General features: G+C 42.9%; 1 protein-coding gene across 2 annotated transcripts in view; it reads left to right on the forward strand.

Moving 5' to 3' along the window:
• Nucleotides 1-27,698, forward strand: part of SUSD6 (sushi domain containing 6) — an 89,733-nt gene that overhangs the window by 39,151 nt on the left and 22,884 nt on the right. For both annotated transcript variants that reach the window (XM_081140703.1, XM_081140704.1), the window contains exon 2: nucleotides 783-983. In XM_081140703.1, the coding sequence (XP_080996829.1) occupies nucleotides 863-983 (121 nt within the window). In that variant the 5' untranslated portion in view covers nucleotides 783-862. The remainder of the gene's footprint in view (nucleotides 1-782; nucleotides 984-27,698) is intronic.

Here is a 27,698-nt window from a genome sequence, read left to right on the forward strand (position 1 = left end):
AGTCTTGACCTCTGTTTTTTTAATTTTATTTCTAAGATACTGGTTTGTACTCTTCTGAAGTCTTCGTCTGAACTAGAGTGGGTGGTGGGGCCAATTAACAATTGTGGCCATCCTCCCCCACGCATTGTCAGGGACAGACAACAAGTATGGCTTCTGGGATCGCAGGTGTATTGGGTGAGCTGTTAAGTCAGAGTCAGATCCTCGGGCTCATCCAGCCTCAGGCAGTTGAGCAGGCCAAGCTGGGGGCCCTTGGCTCACACTGCTGCATTCCTTCTCTAGGCGGTGTAGTTCTCCCTTAAGACACGCATTCTCTCTCTCTCTCTCTCTTTTCTTTCGGTTAAGTTGGACTTACTCTGAGTCCAGGTGACAAAGGCAAAGCCAGACACTGGTGTAGCAGCTCTGTGTCAACTGCTCCCTCTCTCCTCCTCTCTGCTGGAGCCTCCAAGGCAGGCAGCCAGGAAGAGCCAGGGCAGTCTCTGAAAGCTTTGCTGTGACTGACACATCTCCAGGTGAGCCGGTGCTTGTCTCTTTGTCCTATCGCAAGGATCTGGCTCCTAGGTACTGACACTGAAGGCAGTTTGCTGGAGGCCTTGGTATTTTCCCAGGAAGGAGTTGAAAAGCCACTTATGTGTTTGTCTCTTTTTCTGAAGGGAGGAATTCAGTTGCTAGAATTTTTTCAACTTTGTATGTGATTGTGGCTTCTTTACCAAAGTGCCTGTTTATGACATATGGATAAAGTTTTCACTTCACTTATGTCTTTGTTTTTCGTCTGTTTTCTATAGGTGAATCTACACCTGGCTGACTTTGGAATTCTTCTGGATTTTAATTTTTTTCTTTTTAAAATAACTTGGACGGATAAAAGATGTGCCATGGCAGGATAGCACCAAAGAGCACCTCAGCATCTGCCGTGGCCTCTGTGGGACATGGAGTGTTCCTTCCACTGGTGATCCTTAGCACCCTCCTTGGAGACGGACTTGCCTCAGGTGAGTCATGGCCTGCCTTCTGTCTGTGGGAGGGAAAAGACACAATACCTTTGTTTCTCCTGAAAGCTGGGATAGGGAATTTTCTGTCAGGTATTTATAGGGAGAGCAGGGTTGGGGGCTTTTGTGCTGTGGTATAGCAGGGAGTCAGTACTGCTGGTGTGGCACCAAGGGGCTTAATGAGCCAGATGGAGGACGATTGTGTAGGAAGCTGCTGGTGATGACATGATCACCCCTCTCCCCAGCTGTAGTTATCAGCAGGATGGAGGTGTGGAATTCAGACGGTGATGTGCAGGTAAGGGTACAGGCTTTGGAACCAGACTGCCTGTGTTCAGAACCCGTCCTACTGTTTGCTGGTTCTGTGACTCTGAGCAAGTCTCTTTATTTCTGTAAACCTCAGTTTCCTCAGCTGCAGAATGGCAAAATAATAGTACCTATTTCATAAGCTAGTTGTGAAGATTGAGATAACACAATAAGCACTTACTGATTGTTAGCTCTTTATTATTTGTTTCTTGTCTTTCTGGGATTTTGTTGTTGTTGTTTTCTCAAAATGAGTACAGAGTTGAGGTATTGTAATTTAATGAAACACTACCTGGTCATTGACACTACAAACTTTGTGATCTTGGACAAGCCACTTAACCATTCTGTGGCTCAGTTTCTGTATCTGTCAAATGAAGGGATTGACCTGGATAAGCTTTAAGGTCACATCTAGCTCCCTCAGTCTATACTTTCATGATTCTAAGGACTTTCTGGTTGAAGATTGTAAGCTAGAAGAGTCCTAATGGACTACAAATGCAGCAGTGAACCCTTTAGGGTTTGTATGGTCATTGTTGCCTTCAGCGGTGCTCTGAAGACTCTTCTAGGTTCTCTTCATGTGGTCTTCTACACCTGGTATCCTTTTTCGAAAGGGCGTATTTGGGTGTGTATTGTAGGCCTCTGGGTGATGCTACAGAACCCTGCCCCTGTATCTGTAAACGGGGTCTCAATCAATTATGATTTAGCTCACCAGTAGTGGTGCCCCTATCAGAGTTCATTAGGTACATGTATATAGCAGTTTTCTTTGGCCAGCGTTCTCTGGAGAGGGATCTTAGCTAGATTCTGGAAGGGGTCTTGGAGGAAGGCTGGTGTGATGCAGTGTGGCTTTAAGTGTCTCTATAGCTCAGTGTTATCCCATTCATTTCCTTTCTATCAACTTTCACCACCCACTTACTAAACACATACAGATAATGGTGCAATCTCATTTAATCTTATTTTTTTCTTCTGAATTTTTGGGAGAAACAATTACTAATTCATAGCTTTCCTCACCACAGCAGATTTCTGCTGCTGCTGCCATCTCTCAGTCATCTCATTCTGACACTTAACCGAAACCTTCCCATAAACCTGAGATCTCATTGTCTATGGGAGCCCCTGGTACAACCAAGATTGGTGCCCCACCATGTGAACATCATGGTTATGTGAGGTTTCAAAGGAACAGAAGGCCAACTTACACCAGTGTGCAACAAAATGAATCATGGCTTACATTCATAGTGCCATTCCAAAGCCAGAGGAGGCCTCGAGAATGGTAGTCATAGAACCATAGAATGTGGAGACCCTCTCTTGTTCACTACTGTATCTCAAGTGGAAGTTGGCAAACTGGTCCACAGGCCAAATCCTACCTTCTGTCTTCCTTTTCTATGGCCTGTGAGCCAACAATGGTTTTTATATTTTTAACTAGTTGAAAAAAATCAAAAGAATAATATTTTACGATATGTAAAAATTATATGAAACTCATATTTCAGTATCCATAAATAAAATTTTATTGGAACATAGCAGTGTTCATTTGTGTATATATTGTCTACGGCTGCTTTTGTGCTACAGTGGCAGAGTTGAATAGTTGTCACATAGACTGTGGCCCCCAAAGCCTAAAATATTTAGACTTTAAAATATTTTGCCCTTCATAGAAGAGATTTGCCATCCTACCCTAGCCCAGAACAAATAGTGCTTAATAAGTATGTGCATGAATGGAATGACTGTCAGAGCAGGAAGGAAGCTAGAACTGGTCAGAGCTAGGAAGGACTTTAGAGGTTGTACATTTGCCCAGGGTCTTAGGGCCAGGACCAGAACTTGGCCTAGTGCCTGGTGCACTACCACAACCATCCTCTTCCAAGACTTCGTTGGGGAAGCTGTCTCATTTTGTTACCTGGCAGTATTAGGGTCTGCCTTCTGTGTCTGAAGTCTTTAGTTTCCTTCATGAAGCCATACCCCCACCTCACCTTCCTTTTTATGGGCTTCACCCCTGCCTCCTCCCATTTTCCAACTATCCATACCTTCCCAAGTCTCCATCCAAAGTCTGAAATCAATTACAGGGACTGATGGTTCCAGACTGCCTGGATAAAAGGGATTATTATTCTACAGTGTGGAAAAATATATATCTATAGTGTGAGCTTAGCCCAGGATAAGAAAGTTTTCTCTGTTGTTCTCTATTCCCCCATCTGCAAAGAATCCTCCCTCCCCTGCCGACCTCCCCGAGTCTGTCTAATCCCCATGAAACATGTGCATTGGCACACAGCAGGGTACATGAAGGGAAAAAGGGTTTTGCCATTTCTTAGATCCAGTGCACCAAGTTGCTGCCAATATTTTTCCCTCTCTTGAGTGGTTTCTGAGGGAAGGAGGTGCCCAGTCCTTGGCCTGAAACCCAGAGCACACCTGTATGGCCATGCCTGCCGTGAGTGATGTGCCAAGCAAGCTTGCCGAGAAACTAAGATTCTCTGGTATTCTGAAGCCAAGGAAAGGCAATTTAGTTAAGGAAAGGTCCTGTCTTCATCATCCTGCGTTTCTTGCCTTCTGTAGCTGTCCCTGAACACTCATTCTAGAGGCATTTTAAATGAGGTGCTTGTAAACTACACAGCCTTGTTATCCAGTGGATTCTAGTATACCCTAAATATGTTTGTGTGTATATGCACATTCATGACCTAAAACCCCACTGGACATAGGTAAGTGTGCATATTCTGGGGGCCAATTTGTCTGCATAGTCTCTGGTCCTAAATACTAGTCACCCTCTAGTCTTGGTCATACTTGCTCAGGTGTAGAAGAAGAGAATCATTTATAAAGTGGCAGTTGAAAGTTCTGGAATAAAGTTATGTCATGTTTGGGATTCAATTTTTCGTTCTGATTTATCTATAGCTCGAGGTTTGTTGTTATAAAGGAGGTGTAAGAGTGGCACTGGGTCTAGATTCCACCTAGGTCATTCCTTTAGCAGAGATGGAGGAAATTGAGTTTCCTGTTTAGGAGTGGCAAAAGGAAGCCTATCTTACTCTTCACACCTGGTAACATCATGCAGGGGAAGATCAGAATTAAAAATAAGATCTATGCTCATTCTACCCAACTTGCCTTTGTGGGGGTGGGGGGCTAGAGAGGAATTAGGATCCTGGCTATGTGCAGCCTCTCTCAGATTTCTCAATTCCTTCCCTTTACCTGTGATCTTCAGAAACTTGCTGTATGACCTTAGGCAAATCTACTTGACCTCTTTGTCTCTTCTATAAAACAGAAACAAGATACTTAAGGATGCTAGTTTGGTGGTATGTAGACTAATAAAAATGATTGGAAGGCACTTGACTATAAAATATGCAGTGTAATTCTCAGATACTAACAACAGAGATGGTATGTGACCTACTGTTGAGTCATGCTGGGCAGGAGACTATGCAAATAGCATCACTTACTATCTTTCAAAAACAAAACTGAAGATGCAAAGTCACTTTTTGGGTTGGGGATAAGGTGTCACATTTGACCAGTTGAGGAAGGATTGATTACTTCTGGAATCTCCTTTGTCTTCCATGTTAGCATAGTTTGATGGTCTCAACCAAGTTGGCTTGCTGACTCATATAAAAAGCTTTTGATTTTCACTTCCCACCTTAGCATATTTACTGAAAAAACTCAGTATTTTATTAGTTTCTGACTTTATTCCCCTTAAAATGTTGCCATGACACTTTAGGCCATGTTAAACATCACATAAGCACCTAAAGCAAATTTAAAGTAGCAGGGAAAGCAGACACCAGTATTCCTACATAGCAGAGAGAAAGCCAGGCTCTTTGTTCATTGAAGATGGAAAATGTTGAGAACTAGGCTCGAAGGGAGACGATGTGCTGTGGCCCTTAACATTGCTATGGCAGAAAGATGTTGGCAGGGGGCCCTGGCTCACCTCCCTGTCTCTGAGGGACCTGGAGTCAGAGATAATGTTAACTGACCTGAGAGGAGAGGACCGGTAGGAAACTGATGCACATAGAGCATTATTTATTTGTCAGGATCTGTGTTATCATTCCATTTAGAGCTCTCATACTGCGTTTGAGCTAGGTGATCATGTATCCACTTTAAAAATGAGAAACTGAGGCACAGAGAGGTTAGATAACTTGCCCAGAGACAGGCAGTTGTAGGTGGTGACGCTGGTTGGGATTTGTGCCCAGTCTGTCTGACTCTGTTGCCCATGATCTGCTGGGAACTACACTCCCTGTGCTGAGTTGCAGGCTCCTCTGAGGCCCATTCCTTGTGTTGCTCTATTGGAGGACTCAGATCCACCTTTAGAAGATTATTTTGACAAAGGAAGACAGACACCATCTATTTTCTGTCCTGGGTAAAGGATGCAGGAGTTACCGTGCTTCCCTCTGTGGTGGTTTCTGTTCTCTTTACCATGGCCCTTGGTTGTTTGGATCTCAGTTTAGGCACAAGATTTGCCAAGGTAGTTCTGTTCTTGGGAAGGATCAATAGGGACCACAGCAAATTGTTTGCTAAAGGAGAATGTAGTTCCCAAAACATCCGCAGAGCATCTTCCTGCCAGCTGCAAACCTGCTGACAAAGTGATGTAATCTCTCCATGGTGCAATTACCTGTGACTATAAAAAGACTTGAGGATTGTGGTAGGAGGCTGGATAGATCATTATAGAGCTTGTCACACCCTGGTGTCATGAAAAGACATTGAGAAATTATCCTCTGCAGGCTAATTGATGTGCCATGTTTAGGACATTGCAAACACATGATACAGACCTTGCACTGTAACTTTTGAACAAAAGAAACCAGAAGTCCACCAAACTGGAACCAGAGTGGGTCTCAGTTGGGTTAAAGCCCTCATTAAAAACAGATTCCATTTGCCAAGCAAAGGTGCCCCACTATCACGGGCTAACTGTAGAGCTTGGAAGTTATCCTATTTGCTCAACTCTTTCTGCATACAAGGGTCACAGAGTGCTAATAAAAAAACTAAGGTTAGCACTCAATCTTTAATCCTAGGTAGGTTTGCAGATGAACTCTTCTCAGCATATCTTACCCGCTGAAAGATTCCTTTCCTCCCCATCACACAGAAACGTGAACCTGCAGAGGGTTTGAACAGCTCCCCCAGTCCAGGTGGCTTGTGCTGCTATGGCTGGCTGCCTGGACTGTGGCCAGATCAGGAGTGACCTTGGCCTACCTCATGTTTAGTTTGGGGACTTAGAGGGACAGCAGCATTTAGAGACAACCTGTCTGTGGTGTGGTATGAGTGAGAGAGGTGCTGACTACTGACTTCTCCCAGCCCTGTTCACCTACCTCACCTTAAACAAACCTAAAGCATGAAATGTGAATTCACTGTAGGATGAGGGTGAGATTACAACTATTGAAAAACCTTAGGGTTTCTTCACATAGCTGTCTCTTGTCAGGTGGAATAGGATTCAATTCATAAATGGCAAATACCGCCTGCAGCCAATGAGGTCACTAGTACAGCTCAGTATAATAACTAGCTGTCATTATGCTACAACCCCATCCCTTGGTTTTTAGAGAGTCAGTGTAGTCTGGTTAAAAGAATGGACTCTGGAGTCAGAGTGCCTGGGTTCGAGTACTGCTTCTACTCCTAACTACCTTTGTTACCTTGGATAATTTTCCTAACCTCACTATCAATGTTTCCCTAGAATAGGAATGATAATAGTGCAGAAGATTGTTGCAAGGATTGAATAAGATAGTACATATATGTAAAGCACTTAGGACAATTCCTGGCATACAAAGAAGTAATTCCCAGGTTGGAAGATCAAATTCTAGCACCAATTGGTACAGCCTATTCTTCTGACACCACACCTCACTAGTTCAGAGACAGACCCAGGGTTGGAAAATGCTCCTTGTTTCTTCTCAGATTTGATTCAATACATCCTGCATACTGCATGAGTTATTCATAATTCGTATTTCTAAATCTCAAATGCCACATCTTGGCATTCCACACATGAAGACAAGTAGAAAAGAGCAGTAATACTTTTGCATTGTTGGTGCTGGGGTGGGGGAAGGTCAGCTAGGTAACCTCACAGTAAGCCATTCCCTTCAGTGAGGCTGTCTTATTGGCATTTCTGAGCCCAGGTTCCTCAACGCTGCTATTTGTTAGGAATTTTTGGAGTCATTTTTGAAACCTTATAAAGTTGAGAATGCCAAGGGTCTGTTCTTTAAAAGATGTATTTCATTTCATCAGCACCAAGATGTGATTGAAGGATTACATTTTAAAAGATTCCTAAACACATCTGGGAGAATACAACATTAGAATAAAAAAAATAAGAACTCTTCTTATCTTCTCTCCATTTGGTAGTCCTTTGCCACCTCCTACTCTTCTTAGCGATAATGGACAGCATTCCTTCTTTTAAGAGCCTTTCCCACCTAGATTCATTTGCTTTCCCAGAGTTGGATATTTCTCCCTTGTTTAACTTCTTTGACTTACTAGCTTTGCCAATAGCCAAATTTTTAAAAGTACATTTCATTTGATAATTTAAAATTCTGGACACAGTGCAGAGAAGATAAACAGATTCCCTTAAGATTTTTTTCTTTGCAAAGCTTTTTTTTTTTCTTTTTAAATTCACAGAACTATTTTAGGCATTTCAACCCAGGAGGGGAAATGTGTTTCAGGAAGTTATGGCCAAGTACAAATAGGGTTATAAAGTAATTCTGCTATAGCCCATGTTATTGTGAGTAACAATGACACTTTATGAAATACAGAGGGCCTGATGATCAGTGCTTCACGTGTAGTAGGCACATGTCTCCTTGGGAAAGGGCAGGACCTGTGTGTTTGTTGTCACTGGCTTGAGTTCTGACAGTTTAGCTTTGTTGACTCTGGCAGTGGTAGGAGGAGGCACAAGAGAATGTTGCTGGGATTGTCACACAATGAATAAGGACTAAGTGGGCGTGTGGTGCTGCTTGTCAGTGTTTACTGAGCACTGAGCTAAACACAGAAGTGTGGGGAGAAGCCTTGGATGCTTCTGCTTCCCAGTTGATCTCATTACTTTGGAGGCCAGAATGCAGAGGACCCCGTGTTCGTGTTTTGAGCCAGTGCAGCCCCACTAAGTCTCCTGATAACCATGTGTGGTTGCCCAGGATTGCTGATTAATGGCCTGTGAATTTAGCTGGTGATTTCAGTAGGCTGTGTGGATCTCTACTTTACACTCCTCATACAGTAGACACCTTCAGTCTTTGATATTTGAGGTCTTCTTTTATATAAATGTGTCTTTCAGTCTTGGTTCTTGTTCTGTATACTTGGTTTTGTGTTTGCACATAAGCTCCTCGAAGGCAGGGACAAAGTTCTTTATACTTTGCTGTAACTAGGCCAACGATCATCCCAGGTGGACCCAACAAGCACATCCTGGAGAAGGTGCTTGGGGGAAAGTGGGAGGTCACTCCTGGCAGGATTGTGCAGAATCGAGGCCTATCCTGTATGTGAGGATGAGCAGGACAAGTCCACAACCCTGTGAGCAGCAGCCACCTGTGGGGCCACCTTTTTGATTTATGGTTCCCCGTAAGAGCCTGGGAAGTCAGGAAGCATGTGAAAGTGTCTTCGTGACTCAGGATGCAGGTGGTGGGGCTCTTCTGAGGGGAAAGGAGTACGACTGGGCAGGCTGCCCAGGAGAGTTTATTGTGGAGCATACTAACTTTCAACTTGGATGAAGATCTTTGAACCCAGTGCAGGTCCCCTTAGGTCATGAGGAGGGAGGAAAAGTAGACCTTTATTGCCTGTGGGGAGTGAAGAACACGTGGGGGAACCCATATAAAAACCATGCTGGCTCTAAAACCTATCCTGATGTTAGAGAGGGCCTGGGGAAGGGCAGCTTGGATGGGTTTGGCTTCCCTTCCTCACTCACAGTTCCCTGTAGCTTAGTCCCTAAAGGCTAAGGAGACTCCTTTTTCACCTTTTCCTGAACATAAGCACCTTCAAACCTGTTCTTATCCTCCCTCCCATACTTCTCTTCATCCTTTAAGATCCGTTTCAAAGTCACCTCCTTTGTGAGACACCACCCATCCCTTTACCCTAGAATCAGTAGGGTCTGAAGGAAGGAGAGTAGGCTTTGTGTATATTTTTTAAATGAAATTAGCAGGAGCTACTGGTCTCAGTTCTTTCTTTTGGGAGGATGTCAGAGAGGTTTCCTATGAACAGGATACTATTTCCAAAAATCTTGACTTTAATTTGAAGGGTTTAGGCAGCTCTTTAAGACTTCTGGGGCCCTGGCCAGTGTGGCTCAGTGGTTAGAGCGTCGGTCCTCACACTGAAGGGTTACAGATTTGATTTCCGGTCAAGGGCATGTACCTGGGTTTCAGGTTCAATCCCTGGCTCAGTTGGGGGAATGTGCTGGCGGCAACCAATCGATGTGTGTCTCTCACATGGATGTTCTCTCTCTCTTTTTCTCTCTCTCTTTCTCTCTCCCTCCCTCTCTCTCCCTCCCACTCTCTCTAAAAAAAATCCATGGACAAAATATCCTTGAGTGAGGATTAATCAAAAAAAAAAAAAAAAAAGACTTCTGGGAATTGTAGCTTTGGGGAACTTTGAACCCTTTGTTCTGTAGGTCATGATACACAAACCCTATAGACTTGCTCCTAACGACCACCGAGAGTTGCCAGGGTTGCTGTGGGACAGATTGGGTTTGGTATTTTCTTAAATGGCATTAACTCATTTAGCCAGTATGTATTGACATAAGGTGGGCAGGGAGGACAACAGGAGATAATGTGATGCCATGGAGAGCTTTCTGGGACAAGGTCCTGGACTGATCTCGATGGAAGCTATCACATGTAGTTTGGTCCTTATGGCCAGCCTGTGAGAAGAGGGCCGCTGAGCCAGAAACAGTACTCTACACCAGGAAGAATACAGAGCTGACGGTTTAGCACTGTGATTTATTCACAGTTTCTTGTTGAGCTCCTGCTGAATGCCAAGACTGTACCAGCTAGCTCTGTGTGAGAAATGCTGTGATCAGGGAATCATTGAACCATACTGGAATACACATACAGAGGGCTCCTGACTCAGATTGGGATGGTCATGGAAGACTTTTCTGAGAAAGGAAAATGTATAGCGAAACCTGACAGCAAGTAGGGGCTGTGAGTAGGGGAGACAAGGTGGTATAGTAGGTTAGGAATGTAGTCTCTCGGACCAGACAGGCTGGTTTAGAAGCCTAGTTCTGCCACTAACATGTTGTGTAATTTTGAGCAAGTTTCTCGAAGGTAATGTCCTTTGGTTTTCATTTGTGTGAAATTGTGGTGTTACCCTCTTTGTTATTATGTGGCACCTCACCAGTGGCAGGTACGGCCAGCATGTTGGGCACAGTCTGGAGGGAGGAGAGGGAAAGTTAGATAGTATCTGCTCTGCTCACCTTGACATTCCCTTTTTTTGGAACTTGCCATGTCACTTCTGTTGAAACTTTGGGAGTCCAATATACTCTATCCCCCAAATTAGTTTGCCTCTCACCTTGGTGGGTGAATGAGTGGTCTCTACTTTGGAGTAAGTTGTAAAGCTGGAGTTTCAAAAAGAAAGATAAATAAAGTGTAGCCTCAGGCTAAGTTTAAGAGATTTGGGCTCAACATCACCAAAAGCATAGTTTGGGGGAAGCAACCAGAAGGGTGAGGTGCTGCTGGTGGAGATAGGTACCTTTCCTGAGTTGTCAGAATCGCAGGGGAGGGAGGAGGAAGAAGGAAGAGGAGGAGGAGGAGGAACAAGCTCCCTGTGCTGGAGTGTCCTAAAGATCACAGGGTTAAAGAAAAAACAAACACCAGTTAATGGATTAAGGGTTGAATGAGTCTAAACAGGGAAATAAAGAGGGCTGGAGGTGTGTGTTGATTTTGGTACAAATTGTGAACAAAATTGGGGATGAGAAAAATGGCAATCAGGCTCCTGTTTGCCCAGGGGAACAGGAAGTGACTGCCTAAGTGAGGCTGCCCTTCCAGCCTGCCCAAGGTTGGGGGCAGGGGGACTCAGGGCAGACCCCTCATCCTCTTCCTCAGCCCAGCAAGCCTGTGGGAGGCATGTCTGACAAGGACTTTACTTCAGCCAGTCTGACACACCACCACACAGGATCCTATGTGGTCTTAGATGGAGTCACAGATTCCACAGGGAGGCCAGAGGGTGTGGGAAGTTCCTAACTGAGGGGGAAGGAAGAAGAGGGAGGAGCTGCTGGCATCTGGGGCATTCGGATGTATTTCATCTTGGATCAGGCCAGCGTAATTGGAAACGTTGGGGTGAGGACTCTCTGTGATTTGATGTGTTCAGGGGTGCAAAGAACTGTTGTGACTTCCAGCAGAGGTGTGTCTCAGGTTTCTTTAGAGTGGCTTTCAGCATAGGAACCTGTTCTCCATGCTATTGTTCTCAGTACTTTGTTCTTAGCAGTTTAGAGGCTTTGTAGTCCCTCTCCCTGGCATTCAGAAATTCTGTTGCCAGTAATGCCAGACCCTGGCCTTGCCAGAATAATTAAGATTGTGAATAATAGGATTAAGTGAGATATTATATGTAAAGTTGCTGGGTCAACAATAAAAGTATTTCAATGGAGGGGATTATGAACATGCTCTATTTTTTATTTTATTTTATTAAATATATCTTTATTGATTTCAGAGAGAGGAAAGGAGAGAGAGAGACAGAGATAGAAACATCAATGATGAGTCATTGATTGAGCCCTCAAACCAGGCATGTGCCCTGACCGGGAATTGAACCCTGATCGCCTGGATCCTAGGTTGACGCTCAACTGCTGAGCCACACGCGGTCGGGCTGAAAATGCTCTATTTTTTAGTCAGTATCCCTTTTCTGAATTGCTCAAAGCACTTAAGTTAACACTAACTGGTTAATCCTTCATACATCCCTGGGCTGGAGGCTGGCATTTAATAGCCTCCTTTGTATATAAGATCAAACTAAAGTTTCCAACATAGTTTGAAACCTAAATCTGTGGAGTCTAAGTCTAAAGATTAGACCTCTGAATATGATAATGCCTCATTCCTGGGAATAAAGAAGGTCCGAGGAGAAAGGAGATCATTTAAAAAATGCATTTTTCCTCACAAACTGGTCATATCAGACAATGGTGTCATAGTCAGGATTTTGAGAGACCTGGAAATCTGACATCCATTTTCCACTGAGAAGCCACAGAGTCCCTGTTGGGAATCAGGACTGGTGTAAATTGGAGAAGCAAAGGGCTAATCAGAGTAGGTTTGGGGCAAAGAACAGGGAAGCAGAAAGGGAGCTGGCAGAGTTCTTAATTCTGTTATGTTTAGGTTGTGATTGGTGGTACCCGAGGTGCCAGATTCTGCACCACAATGCCAACTTCCTGGTACACACCAGTGGAAACCCACTTGCCATTCTGATGTAACCCAAGAAGTGTCAGGAGGACCCTCAGACCCTCTAAGAATAGAATTGCTTATTCTATTCTGCAGTCCTATGGTGAAACACTATGGAGGTGGGTTCAGGAAGCTCCTTGAGTATCTGTATGGCCCAGGGCAGTTTTACTGCAGAACAAACACTGTATCCTACATACAGCAAGATGGCATTTGGCAGATTGACTTCATGTAACCCTCCAGCCAGATGGAGGCCTGGGCCTGTTGGCCCACCTTTGTCCCTTCTAAGGTCTCCTGAAGAGTCTAGAGCTGGCGAAGAGAGGTTCTGCTTCCTTCACATTACTAGGTGAGGCCCAAAGGGTCATCAGGACCTTTTCCCCATAGCCCATGCTTTCCTGCCTCTGGTCAAAGCTTAAAGGACAGTTTGTGTGCATTCTTGCACAAGGTCTTGAACCCTGGAAGCAGGAGAAGGATATGCTGAGTTGGGACATTCCTCCTTCCTCCAGTGGCAGCTATGTGGGCTCCTAGGCTTGAAATTCTAGAAGTCATTCAAGTGTGTCAGTTAATAGTCACATACCTGTGAGAGAATCAGCGGGCTCAACTTTCTAGATTATGTGTTCCATTGGATCGCAAATTTGAGTGTGCATCAGAATGCCCTGGAGGGCTTAGATTGCAAGACACCACCTTCAGAGATTCTGATTCAGCAGGCATGTGATGAGGACTGAGAATTTGCATTTCTATGAAGTTCTTACTTGCTGCTGCTGGTGATCTGGGGACCACACTTTGAGAACCGCCAGTTTGCACTTGGGGTAAACAAGCTCATCTCACCCTTTTCAGAGTACGTTTTGTTTGGTAAGGTGGGAACAGAGAAATGGAGCGGACTTTAACCCACTGGAGAGAGAGGTGGTTCAGAAGTAGGATCCTACAGATGGACCAGCCTAATTTGAAAACAGGGAAAAGACTAAATGATGAAGGAGGATGTTGGCAGGTCTCTCTCTTATCTTTTCTGGGCTGGATTTGGTCCTTGCCAGTTATCCTTCAGAGAGAAGAGCCAGGCTGGTTGATGAGTCCCTAGCTGGGTCACCTTGGGCATCTCCTTCCTCCACTTCTTATTCTGCCCTCTTAGCAATGAGCTCTGAAAGTCTGAATTTTAGGAAGTCTTCCCACAGCTTGGGGTCGTGGTATGAAGAACAGAGCCCTGAACTGGGGATCCCAGGCATCATCACCACTACCACCTCTAATGAGCAGTAACTTGAAGATCCCTCACTTTGCTCAAGGGTGAAGGGAGGGTTGGATTAGCTACCCAAGGCCCTTTGAACTCTGATACCCTGGATTCCTCTGACTACTTCCTCCCCCAGTTTCAGGAGCTTTGCTTGCTTATTACTTGTTTCTATTTATTTATTTACTTATTTATTTATTTATTTATTTATTTATTTATTTATTTATTTATTTTTATGTGTGTGAGAACTTCTGTTGATAAGCTGTACTAAATCAGAATCCCATACAGAGACTGGCTTACTGAAAGTGAAACTAGAGAAAAGTTTGAGAATTGAGTAACTTTTCTTTTTAGAGTCTGTGGCCTCTGCAGTTATGCTGTTTCCATAAAACCTGTGCCCAGAGAGGAATGACTTAGCCTTCTTGTTGGGTCCTGATCCCTTTACTCTAGATCATTGCATTTGACTGGAAGGTTTTGCAGGCTGGCTGATCAATTCTAGTTTCCAGGGTGCTGGGGATTGTCATTCCACATTCTCCACTGCCTGGCACTGTGCTCATGGTAGGCCTGTGTCAATATTTGCTGGGTGAATAAAATAGAAGGTTGTATCCTTTCCTTTCCTTTAGTTTCTCTCTCCCTTCTTAGCTTCGTATGTTATCTTGCTTTGCCCTTCTACTCTCCATCTCCTCTCCCTCCCTCCCTCTCCTTTCTCTGTACTCACTTTAACTCATCTGCACTCTGGCAGAGCTGGCCATCAGTGTTTGTATATTGAGTGTGTTAAGGGTTGGGGTGTGCCTGTGGAGATCACAAAAGATCCTACTTAAGCCATCTGTGTGAGGGTCACACCCAGAGGGCTTTTTTCTTTTCTCTTCTCTCTTCACCCACTTTATCTAGGCTGTGAGTTACAGAATTGTTTTCACCATCCTAGGGGAGTTTGCTGTTCTTTTGATTGAATTTGACCCTGTTTTCGGCCTTTATTTCCTGCTGTTGGTATTGGCAGGCTAAAGGACACGGGTGCATCCTGCCTCAGAACCATTGTCTGGCCCTGTCTTTCCAGCCTCTGCGTGAAGGGGCACAAGGAAGATTTCCCAGCCTTGGTTAATGGTCACTTAGCCCCTCTGATCCTACCTGGGCAGCTTTCAGGCAGCTCAGGCACTGACTAACCTGAGATCTTTGTTGAAACAGGGAAAGATTGGATCGATTTAATTCATATTAAGTGAAATCACCAGCCTTTTGATGGCTCCATTAGTTTTCTCCCTTCTGAACACCCTCCTGTTAGCAGTAATGGGAAATCCTGTCTCTGTTTCTCATCCCCCCACCCTCCTACCCTGCTTTAATCTGAGGCAGCTGGATACTGCAGTCTGCTTTTTCATTGACTGGAAGAGCAGTTTGAAGATGATTTTAATGACTGGCTTTCACAGTAAGTCCAGAAGTAAAGACTGTTGCTGTGCTTAAGTTCATACTCACTTGGAGGCCTCAGTCTTGCTCACTTTGCTCCTATAAAACTGCTTACTTAGTTATTGGTGTGCAGGTAGAAAGGGTCCCCATGAATGCTCTCTTGTCCCAGGCAGTATATGCAACTTTTTTATCATTTGGTAGTTGTAGACCTCCTGGGGTGTGCCAGGCACTGTTTTAGTTCCTGAGTGTTTCCCTGGCACCTCCTCCCTGCCCTGGTGGAAGCACAGAGGCCTAAGTAGGCGAGGTTTCAGGAGGGTGGTGGCTACTCATAGACCTTGGGAACTGTAGTCTTTGAGACTTTCATTCTCTGTGTTTTTATGGTTGCAATGCCTATTTCTGTACTTTACCTTTCTTGGCTCTAAAGAGGAATAAGTAATATGAATCACCTCGAGATCAGAGAAATAATGGGTAGCAATAGCTGTAACAGCTTACCACTATTGGCAGTTGACAAGATGCAGAACACTTTCTTGTATTATGTAGTATTGGTGTCTTCACAATAAAGTTATCATAGCCTTTAAAGGATAAAGCTGGGATTTGAACCCAAGTCTTCCCATTGCAAATCAAATATTTTTTGTACTACATTGTGTGTGTGTGTGTACGCACACACACACATGCTCTTTTAATACTGATTTCCTCATGCCATTGTCTTTAACATTATTTCAACCATTTAAATGTTAAGAAGCTATTACATACACACTGGGCCCTCTGCCGGGAACTGAGGACCTTACAGTCTAATTGGGGGAAAAGATAAGGTGGAGTGTACACCTTTGTTCCCCTTGAGTGGTTCAGGTACTACATGCTCTTAGAAGAGAATTAACCCTGACATCATCCAGGAAGGCTTCCAGAAGAGCTGAGACTTAACACTGGGCCTGGTGGGAAGGTAGGATCCAAACCTAGGGAGTGCTGGGAAGGGGAGTTTGGTGGGCATTTGGATGGGATACTGAGAAGGTAGTGAGGTTTGATTCCTTCATCAAACTTAGAAAACCAATATCCTCTGGGATGATGCTTTTCCAGCTTGACTGTGCTTTTAAAATTAGATTCCCACACCCCACACCCCATGCCCACAAAGAGTCATTCATATGATCTGGGGTGTAGCCCTGCAATCTGCATTCTTTAAAAGTTTTTAAATAATATGAAACAGTCTCCCAGCTATTCAGTTCTCCCCCCTTGAAGAGAAGAAACCAAGGGTACAGGTTTCATTTGTTCCCTTCCAGAGACAGAACTGTTGCCCCCATAGTTCTGCTGCAGGTGGTGAGAGTAGCCCACACTTTGAGAAACACTGTTCCCTAAGGGAATACTGGTACCCTCCATGTTGCAGGAATCGTTAGGGATTGGGGACTTGGGTTTTGACATCATAGAGATCCCACTTCTGAGGTCTGTTTATCCTAACTAAGGAGGAATGGGAGGAGTGGATATTAAATGATATAAGTTAAGTTGACTCTGATAGCAGCTGCGTCATTCTGGCTGCTTCCTTGATTTGAAGGTAGGTGGTGGGGCCATTGAGACTGAGTACCTTTAAAACAAAGTCCATGCCCAGAGTTACTGCACATTCCTCTGACTGTTAAGAGAAGTGTTTTTACAGATATTGTTTAGTAGCTTAGCTTTCAGTTGAGTGTGTTTTAGGGAGGGGTTCAGAAGTCAGTCAGTGTGTAGGTAGAAACAGGTCTGGGATTAAGGGTCATATACATTGAGATCCCTGGAAAAGATAAATCCTTGTCTTCCATAGGATTTAGCAGTTTTGGTGAATTTTACAATTTCTGTCTGTATTTTGGGACCAAATGGATAGGGTGGTTGTGAAGATTAGAAAAATTACCAAATACCCTGCTAAGAAATGATATGCCTTAGTTTTGCGTTGTTAAAAATACCTGTAAATATAATGAAAAGAATTAACACTTACATGTGCAATATGTTCCAGGTAATAGCCACTTTATGTTTTTGAATTCTCAAGTTTATTTATTTCTTTTTATATCCACACATTATATTTATTTTTTCCCATTCCCCCACCCTTCCCCTTTGGCAACCATCAGTTTGTTCTCTGTGTCTCTGGGTCTGTTTCTGTTTTGTTTATAAATTTATTTTGTTTTTGTAGATTCCACATGTGAGATTCCATATGGTATTTGTCTTTGTCTGATTTATTTCACTTAGCATAGTACCTTCTATGTCCATCCATACTATTGCAAATGGCAAGATTTCACTCTTATTTATTGCTGAATAATATTGTGTGTATATGTACGTATCACATCTTCTTTACCCATTCATCTATTGATGGATATCTAGGTTGCTTTCGTGTCTTCATTATTAATAATGCTTCAGTGAACATAGAAGTGCATATGTTTTTCAAATTAGTGTTTTTGTTTTCTTCAGATAAATACCCAGAATGGAATTGCTGGATTGTGTGGCACCGCTATTTTTAATTTTTTGAGGAATCTTTATACTGTTTTCCGTAGTTGCTACACAAATTTACAATCCCATCAACAGTGTACCAGGGTTTGTTCCTTTTTTTCACATTCTCACCAATTTATTTGTTGATTTATTGATGATAGCCATTCTGACAAGTGTGAGGTTATTTCTTTGTGGCTTTAATTTGCATTTTCCTGATCATTGGTGATGTTGAATCTTTATATGTTTCTGTTAGCCATCTGTATGTCCTCTTGGGAGTAATGTCTATTCAGGTCCTCTGCCCGTTTTAAAATTTATATACATATATGTATTTGGTGTTAAAGCAGCCACTTTAAATCTATTTCAGTTTTTCAGTGAAATATTTCATTCATTTAAAAATGCAGAGACTAATATCATACATGTGTATATACCACTTAGATTTAATATTTTGCCATGTTTGCTTCAGATGTTTTCCTCCAGAGGTAACCAATATCCTTAGTTGATATGTATCCTTCCAACCATGTTTCTATGTTTCTGTACATTTACATGTACAGGTTTTACATCCCTAAAAATTGATTCCTAAGCAATATAGAGTATTGTTTTATATGTTTTAAAGTGTATGTAATCTTCCATAGCCTCCTTTTGTTCACTCAACATTGTTGTTTTTTTAAATTTAGCCATGTTGACAGGTTTGTTTTACCTGCAGTATAGCATTCCATTGCATTAACATACCAAACTATTTGTAACCATTCTCTCATTGATGGATATATAGGTGACTTCAGTTATTCACTGTTAGGAACAATATTGTAAGGAATATCCTGTGCCTATGTATCCTAAGCATGTATACAAGATTCCTCTGATGTATGCATCTCTAGCAGTGGAGTTGCTGGATTACTAGAAGTGCACAGCTTCAACTCTACATATTGCCAAATAGCTCTCCAAACCAGTTGTTTTAGTTTACACCAGTAGTGACATACAAGAAAATTCTTAGGTCTCCACATGCTTTGCAACAACTGGTATTGTTAGATATTAATTTTTGCCAATCTGATGTACATAAAATGGAACTCCTATGTGGCTTTAATTTTGTATTTCCTTGATTATCTTCTCCTGATTTGTAGATTATTTTAACTTTCTCTATGGCAGTGGTTCTCAAGAGTCCTCGAGATCTTTTCAGGAGAGTGACGTAGTCCAACTATTGTCATATTAATACTAAAATGCTATTTGCCTTTTTTGCACTTATTCTTTCATAGGTGTGTAGTGGGAGTTCCCAGAGGATACATGGCATGTATTGACATATCCATTCTGATACTTATTATTCTTATTTTTTTAAACGAATTTACAAAGAAAATTTTTTTTTAGTTTTATTTTCAGCTATGGTATATGTTGATAGATGCAACACATAGACAACTCTTTGGAGGTCCTCAAATATTTTCACTTGTGCAAAGAGCCCTATGAACAAAGAGTTTGAGAACCACTGCTGCTTTACACTGGCAGCTTTATTAATATTTTTTTCCTTTCTGGAATGTGTTTTCTTTATCTTGTTTAAGAACTGCTTTCCAAATTTCATAAGGATGTGCTCTTATTTTCTTTTAGAAGTTTTGGAATGTATTTTTGTGGGTGGTATATGCCATTTCCAAGGCCCTTCTGCCACTAGGAATAGTTTTTAAATTTTTATACCTTCTCAAAAACATTTATATAGCCTGAATAGAACATTTTCCACGTCTATCCTTATAAAGGCATTTTTTTTTTAGTTTTTTTTTTTTTAGTTTTTCTTTTTTGGGGGGATGGGGGGAGTGTGAGAGGATGGGGGAAGGCTAGGCAGGGATTTTTGTCACCTTCTCCAGACCCCTTTTGTTCAAGAGAGCCTCCTAGTATTTTGCAGAATACAACAGCCTGTCCTTGAAATGGATCCTTGAGTTTATTAGTTTATTGCCAGGGATTGAACTTGCAACCCAGGTACATGCTCTTGACCTGGGAATTAAACCCGTGCCCCTTCAGTGTGCAGGCTGACTGTCTAACCACTGACCCACACCAGCCAGGGCAGAGGATGATTCCTTTTTCATCTTGGTCTCCCGACTGATTCAGCCTTTCCAAGTAAAATGAAGACTCAGAGTTAATTTTCATTAGTCTTTGTTTCACTTGTGGCTTTGTTAGGGGACAGCTGCTACATCTCCACCCCTTCCCTACAAGTTCTTTCTGCATAAATTCTATTTACAGGATTGGTCTCAGTCATTTTGGAACCCAGTTCTTTTAGTAGCTGCAAGAGCAGGGTATTTCTTTTCTGTGGTTAAAGTGCTGATACAGACATCTGATGAATTGTCTTCAGGTCTATGGGTGGAAACATGTAGTCTCTCACTTTCCCCACCACCAATTCAGTTATTGCTCATTTTGAAAAATAGTAAGTTGACATTATTTTAAACTGACTGGCATACTTTAAAAGTGGTGCATAAGTTGCATGTGTGAGTTAATGCTGCTGGCCCTGCTCAGGGCAAGAGTTCTGCATGGTGCTGTTTTTCCCATTTAGCCACACCCAGCCTCCTCCCTCCCCTTCAGCAGCCTAAAAAATTAAATTTCACAAAACCTTGAAATGTTAGAGATGGAAATTAGGTAGATTAACTTTCATTTTTCTGAAAAAGCATTACAGCAGGAATCCACCCGGGTATGGAGAAAAGGGGTTCCTTCTGCTTGAAAGACTGCAGACAGGCCCCAGTGGCCTACATACAGTAAAAGGACTGGAGTGGGGAACTGAGAAGGGGAAGTTTCTGCAGGGGGGAATCAAGCCAGAGACTGTATGATTGTAGGAACCTTCATTATTGCATCTGAAAAAGTTTACTTTCTTTGCAGCTTGTTTATGGTCCTTTTATTAGTTCTTGAGAATGGTCACTAAATAGATGGGGAAAATAAGATGGCAAAAGGGGAAGAGTCATTCCTTGGCTCATTGCTAATGAGAACAAAGTTAGGATTTGATTTGTTGCAAACAGGCTAGGTGGATCTTCCCAAGTTCCGGAGAAAGGGCTTATGCCAAAGAAGTGACGTCTGAACACTCACAAATGCTGTGTTACTCGCTTACTTTAGGTCTTCATACTGACATGGATCTGAGAGCTTTCCTTTGTGGATGGTGCTTTTCTTTGTCCTTACTTAAAGAGTGTTGGTAATGTTGCTGTAATGTTTGATTAGTAGTAGTTTTAAAAATGAAACATGAGGAGTAGTTGTTAGATAAATTTTGCAGATCAAGCAACATGATCTACCCTGGTTTGCCCCTCCCCCCTCCCCTGAAACCCAGGCACTCTAGAATATGTGAGAAAACAATCCTTATAATCAAACCAAATGTATGAAATACAAGATTACTCCCCCCCCCAATTTTAAAAAAAGCGTTGTTATTTCAAAAGGATTTACCATCCACCAAAGGAGTCACTGCAGTTGTTTTTAAATAGCAAGTGTTCCTGTGTATGTAAAATATGATAGTCTTAGCACCCAACTTTTTAGGATCACATCTGTTTTTCAAGGTATGTAAGAGAAAGAAAAGGTGGGGGAACTCCCACTGTCATCTTGGGCAGTATCAAACGAAGCATTTGGTTGGGCCTCCAACTCCGAAAACTATGCTGAGTTCTACATCTGGTCATAAGAATTTGTTTCCTTTTTTCCCCACTGCAAGCTCTCATGTCTCATGTGCCCTGCACAACAGGCTCCTTTGCCAAGGATGAAGAGCCTGGATGTCAGATCCTTTCTCTGTCCTGGCAGGGAAACTGTTCTGTTTGTTTTCTCAGAAGCCTTTTTGCACTTGGGGAATTTTTTTTTTTGCCTCTTGTGGGAAGTTGTTTCATCATTTCCCAAAAATATACTGCACCTCTTGTTTAAACAGGGTGCCCTTGAAGAGCTTTGGAGCCTGAGGGGGTGTGGAGGTGTTGTGAAATCCTTTGTCTGCCACTTTGATGTGAGCAAGAATGCTGGCTGTCTGCAGGCAGAAGTCTCAGAGTTTGCCAGGAGTGGAATGTAGAGAAGAGAGACTCCATGAGATACAAGCAAGAGCTGGGGTCTTTTTAAGCATCTAGTCATTCCGTGTTGTAAGAGGTATCAGCCCTTTTGGATACAGGCTCCATCAGATATTTGTCTTAAATGTCCCCAGGCTGGTGAAAGTGGGTTCTCTGCCCTTTTGAGATGCTTATGGTACCCTGGAGAGGCTGGATCAACTCATATGTAGAGCAGTGGTAGACAAATGATATGTAACTGTGCTGGATCATGTGGCCATGGTTGCTTTAGTTCAGAGAAAGGAAATTTTTATAGAAGAGAGCACTAAGATCAGTCCTTGCATTGTGGGTAGGTTTGAGTTGACAGAGGAAAAAGTGGAGGATATTGAGGAGAGGGGAAGAAGAAGGAGTTGAGAAGAGCCAGGAGGCTGATCTCAGGCCATGATCATGGGTGAGTGAGGCCAGTGGGGGTAGCCTAGTAGGACTTGATGTTGGAGAAACGGAACAAGCCAAATTGTGGAGAGCCTTGCATATCCAGCAGAAACATTTTTAGACATTAGCCGCCTTTTAAATATTCTGACTAGAGAGTCATTAGGAAAAATGTATTTTGGGGGAAGAGTAGCTTACCAGAGTAAATTGGATTTGCCTCCAGGTGTGCAGTAGTTCTTGGAAGGAAGTTGTGATGTTAGGTACTCTGGAGGGAGGATGGCCTGGTAGAAGGCTTTTCCTGTCTTGCATGAGCATGGTCCCACAGTACCTGTGGCCTGTGGCCCTCTACAGCTCCCCCTGGCAGGGCATAGCATCTCAGGCTATAAGGTTGTTGCTGGCTGAGTAGGACCAGCTATTGGGTGCCACCCAGAGTAAAGCTTTGATTAGGCCCTTGTCAGTGTGGAGGTGATATCCCCTGGTGGGTCCAGTGGGCCCAGGTATAATATGCAGCAGGTTCCAAGCCTTTGGCTGGTCATTTTAGAATGTGATTGTCCAGGGATTATTGCTTAGGTCCAGGTGACACCAGTCACCTCATGCCTAATCAGCAGTGAAAGATTGCTATTTCCAAAACCTTTGCCAATGCTGAGTGTTATCACCTTTACCTGTGCCCTGTACCCCTTAACAATTTTAAATGAGGAATTCAGGTAACTTTGGATTATTAGTAAAATCAAAGAGGACAGGTAAAAAAATGCTTTTCTTTATGGAGCATCTATCTAGTAGTTGCTCTTAGTGAAAATGGAAATTGGGAAAATTTTTGTTGAGAGAGAGTGTATCAGTGGGGACAAAAAAGCATAAACATGTTATGCTTACCATAAGATCTATTAATTTCCAGTAGAAGGAGAGAAAAGTAAATGATTGCCTTGGGAGGTACTGCCCAGGTATCGGAAAATGAATAACAGTTTCAATACCAGTTGCTGTGCCTGGGCCAGACCTGCCACTCCCGGCTGACCCACCCCAAACTCCCTGGCACAGACCCAGGACATGTCCAGTGCAAAACATCATGTTTGCAGCTCTAGGAAGCAAGCAGTTCCTCTTTGGGGATCATCCCAGCCTGTTGCCAGGCCAGGGCGTAGGCCAGGCAGAGGCTTCACTGCCAGCCTTAGCTCTCTCCGCTGAGGGATTTGGAGCCCTTGTGCAGGGGAAGTGCTAGTGAGGAACACAGCTTGGAGCTTTGAGTCTTCAGCTTTTGCCTCACGTCACTGCCTTTAAAGACCAGCACTTACTTTCTTTTTTTGTGAAAGCTGTGAGGCCCCTGATACTCTGTTCTGGATGGCTGGTAGATAAACTACTAAAACCATTCTGAGTAATCATTTTGTTACAGTTGAGCAACAGGGTGGTTCCTAAAAGAAGGCTTGAGTTTCAGTGGCCCTGCCCAAATTTGCAGAAAGCCCAGTGGTCTTTGCTTTTGTTTTTCTCTGTCCCTCTGAGAGATGAGGCTAGCTGGAAAGATTGAGGGGATTGGTAAAGGGAGAAAGCAGCCGATCCAGAATCAGTTACTCTGCAACTTCTGTGCCATTTTGGGGTGTGTGGTTTCATTTGGTTTTGCAGAAGGGCTGCAAGTACAAATGGACTAGCTCTAGAGGACATTACCCATGTGCAGAGTATGTGAGGCACACTGATTCTTACCATAGGCTAAGTTGCTCCCAATTGGGGAAGGAACTATTGTTCTACTAACATTATTCTATTGTAAGGTCTGGCTGGAAGCATCTGCAAGGACTTTGGATCCCTGATTGCATGCGTGACAAGCCTTTTCCATCAACAAAGCATAGAGGCTGGGGAAACCAGGATGACCTGTCATCCTGAGTAACAGGCCTGTGGCAGGTGCTGACCAGTTTGACTTCCCTTCGTGCAATGCAAACCTTTGAGCCCTGGATGCAGTCCTGGTTTCTTTGTGAAATGCACGTGTGTGTGTGCTGCTGAGTGCCAAAGATCCTTGGCTTTGGACACATTCTTCATTTGTATGTGGGCCCATTAAATATATTTTCTCTGGGCTTACCAGAATGATTCTGTGCCTTTGGAGTTAGGGGAGTGAGGAGGCAAGAGATCCAAACTTGGTAGTCTGTGAGGTGGTTTTGAAGCAATGCTGAGTACTCTGCTTTTAAACATTTGTCTTAGGAACAACCTGTACTATGGTATGTTATACATTGACACCCCAGTCACCTTTGTGTAATGGATTTGGACTTTTGCGCAGCACCTGAGAAAACCTCTTGAGCAGTCTTGAGATGCTGCTGCCTGCCAGCCGACAGCACACTGAGCAGTGTCACTGGCTTCATCTGTACGGCCACGGATGCTGGTGCAGTAACTTGAATTTTTGGACTTTTAAAAATGACATTGCTGACGGTAGGTGTAAGAAGGGTAGGTTTTCTAAAGTTGATATAATTGAGGGAAAGATTTTGAAATTTAGTGAGCATGGAAGGAATCATAAGTGTCTGTGAACACTCGCTGACTATAAGTCAATAGCCCTGCTCAGTTGTGAAGATGAAAAAAAGAGTTAAAGAATAATATATAAAACGCACAAATTATATTGTACAAGATTGTATCTAAAAAGCAGAGTATAATTAGGCATTTTACGATTTTATTTCGCTTTCTGAGAACACGACTTATAATATATAAGCCTATTGTTTGACTTTGGGGGACCTTTTCAGGGAAATGGGGGGACTACCTATAACCAGGTTCTGGTGTGACTAAGAGTTGTGCAAAAACAAACCCCTTTTTGTAGGTGTGCAAGGCCTTTCTAAAACTGTGAGAATATGTTCTTTGGAATACATTTCATGTTGACCACTCCCTTGATGGATGAATGCCTTTCCCCTGCATTGTACTCATTTATATGGTAATTTCTGTCAACTTTCTTCCATTTGGATACATTTAACCTATGATTTTAAGCTGTCAGATGGGCTTCTATTTAAAAGACTAGGCTGCTCAAACATTGCTAGCCCTCTCTATTTTGTAAAGCCCCAAGTTTGGGGAGGTAAGAGAAAACAACCACCAACAAATAAACTATCTCCTAGATTATAAACTTTTTATGTTCTTCAGTCTCAGTCCCTATCTTTGTGGATACAGAGTTGTTGTATGTTTGTGCTTTAAGCAACTAAGTTTTTAAGGAAACAAAAAATCCCCACACCAGGTTACCATTTTAATAGAAAGAGAAAAACCTCTAATTATAACAGTGTTTCGGGCCTCTCCTATGCCTGTCTGGCTGAAGTATGGAGTTGATAAGCATACAGTGTCTTTCATACTTGCCATTATAACATGTTAATTAAGAGAATTCAGCTGTGGCACCAGCTGGGGATGTCTGGCTTTGTGAAAGATTGCAATTAGATGCTTTATTTTCTATTTTCTTTTTCCCCTTTCAACTTTGGTGGAATGCCTTTGAATAGGGGCTTTTAGTCTCAGCAGTATAAATACTTTAATTTGTCTAATTATGTAATCATACACTTATACTCCTCTGTGTACACACATCGTTCCATGGATTTAAAAAAATTTTTTTAATATGTCTTTATTGATTTCAGAGAGAGGAAGAGAGAGAGAGAAGCCCGCAATCTGGGCATGTGCCCTGATCAGGAATGGAACCAGGATCTCCTGGATCATAAACCACTGAGCCATGTCAGCCGAGCCGTTTCATGGATTTTTTTTAATCCCTTTTTCTTACATGAAACATCCAGCCTGCTTTTTGGTTGGTATGGCAGAGTCAAACTCCCCCGTGCATTGGGCAGCAAGAAGAGGAAGGACCAGAGGTAATTAGTGATTTTCCTCTGGTTATGATCTGCCCCCTTTGCCCAGAGGCCTCCCCACCTTGACCAACTCTTATGGGCAAGTCCTTTATCTCTCAAATTATTAGCATCTCAATAGTTTCCTAGGAAAATCAAGGTAATTTAAATAAAATTGGACTTTATAATACTCTATCTTCCGTTAATTTTGCAAGATAGAGTATTATAAAGTGCAAACTGTGTAGTGTGATTTTTCCCAGTCCTCTGTTCCAGGCAGGCATAGGGCATGAGCCTGGATATGAGAATTCATGCATGCAGGCACAATGGAGGCCATTGATTTCTGGCATTCAGCTCGTGCAGAGAGGTCCTGTGACCCTAGCTGTTAGAATCAGGACCTGGAAGCAGCTGCTTTTTGAGACCTAATCCTCCAGGGATAGGCCATCTGCTGCCATGTGAGGGAACCCTGAGAAAAGAAATTGACCCAAGGTATCTTTGTATTTCTTTCCTCTGCTCCAGTCCCTCCAGTTCTTTCTTGGCCCCCTTCTCCTAGGCAAACTTTATTTATTGATTTTCGAGAGAGAGAAACATCAGTTTGTTGATCCACTTATTTGTGTATTCATTGGTTGGTTTTTGTATGTGCCCTGACTGGAGATGGAACCCACAACCTTGGCATATTGGGACGACACTCTAAACCAACTGAGTTCCCAGCCAGGGCCACTCCTAGGCAAACTTTAGAAGAATGATGAATCTATTGTCCTTCCCCTGTCCCCGGGAAGATTTTTTTTTAATATATCTTTATTGATTTCAGAGAGAGGAAGGGAGAGGGAGAGATAGAAACATCAATGATTAGAGAGTCTTCAATCGGCTGCCTCCTGCACGCCCCCCACTGGGGATTGAGCCCATAACCCGAGCATGTGCCCTGACAGGAAATCGAACCACAATCTCCTGGATCATAGGTGGATGCTCAACTGCTGAGCCACGCCACAGGGCCCAGGAAGATTTATATGGCTGGTTTCTTTGGTTGGATTAGTACAATAGAACAGACTTTCATTTTCTTAGTAGTAATATGACTTTGCAGTTTAGGATTGGAAGGATCCTTAAAATCTCATTTTATGGAAGAAGAACCTAAGATTTTTCATTCCTTTGCCTTATATTCAGGACCTTCCTTGTTCTGGTGCCAGCCTGATTTTCTAAATTTCCAGCTTTCTTTTAAACCTGGAATCATTTGCTGGTTTCCATACATATATCACCTCTTCTTGCTTCTTTGCCATTGCTAGTACCCTTATCTCTTCCTTACACATTCTTCCTACTCCTTTATCACAGGCACAGTCTCAGTCACTATCTTTTACAAGGTCACAATCCTACTCCCCCCTAAAGTCTGATACATTAGCACATTGCTAGAGCTCGATAGATATTTGTTAAATTAATTAAGGAGTTTCTATTAGGAAAGTGAAACCAGAGAGAATAAGAATCAACACTTGTAAATGTTTTTTCCTCTCTTCTGGGTGAAAGTTATTAAATCCATTCTTTGGAAAACAAAAGATTAAAGGATATTTTCTATTCATCTATGTGACATTTGAACATAGTTATCTACTGACACACGGCATTAAATGGGTGAGGCTGCAACAGGCAAATCTTCTGACCAGGAATCTCAGTCTGGTCAGTCAAAAGTGGCTTGCCAGAGTAAAGAGTCCAAAGAACAAGAGAGAAAAAGGGAAGCCGTGGGCCTCAGTGTGACTTAAAAGCAGAGTTGAGTCTACTGCTGACTCTAACCAGATCAAGGCCCAAGTTTTACTAATCTATCTGTTTTGAGGTTGCTCTGTTTAGTTAGCGATCAAGGTGTCTTAACAATATGCTAGAGCCAGGCTAATAAATCACAGGTTAAAAATCAAAGGTGAACAAGTCTCAGGCACTTGGGAAAGCACCGGGAGGACCAAGTGCCCTGCTTTGGACCTCAC

This window comes from Miniopterus schreibersii (assembly GCF_964146895.1).
Source record: "Miniopterus schreibersii genome assembly, chromosome: 1".
Classification (NCBI taxonomy): domain Eukaryota; kingdom Metazoa; phylum Chordata; class Mammalia; order Chiroptera; family Miniopteridae; genus Miniopterus; species Miniopterus schreibersii.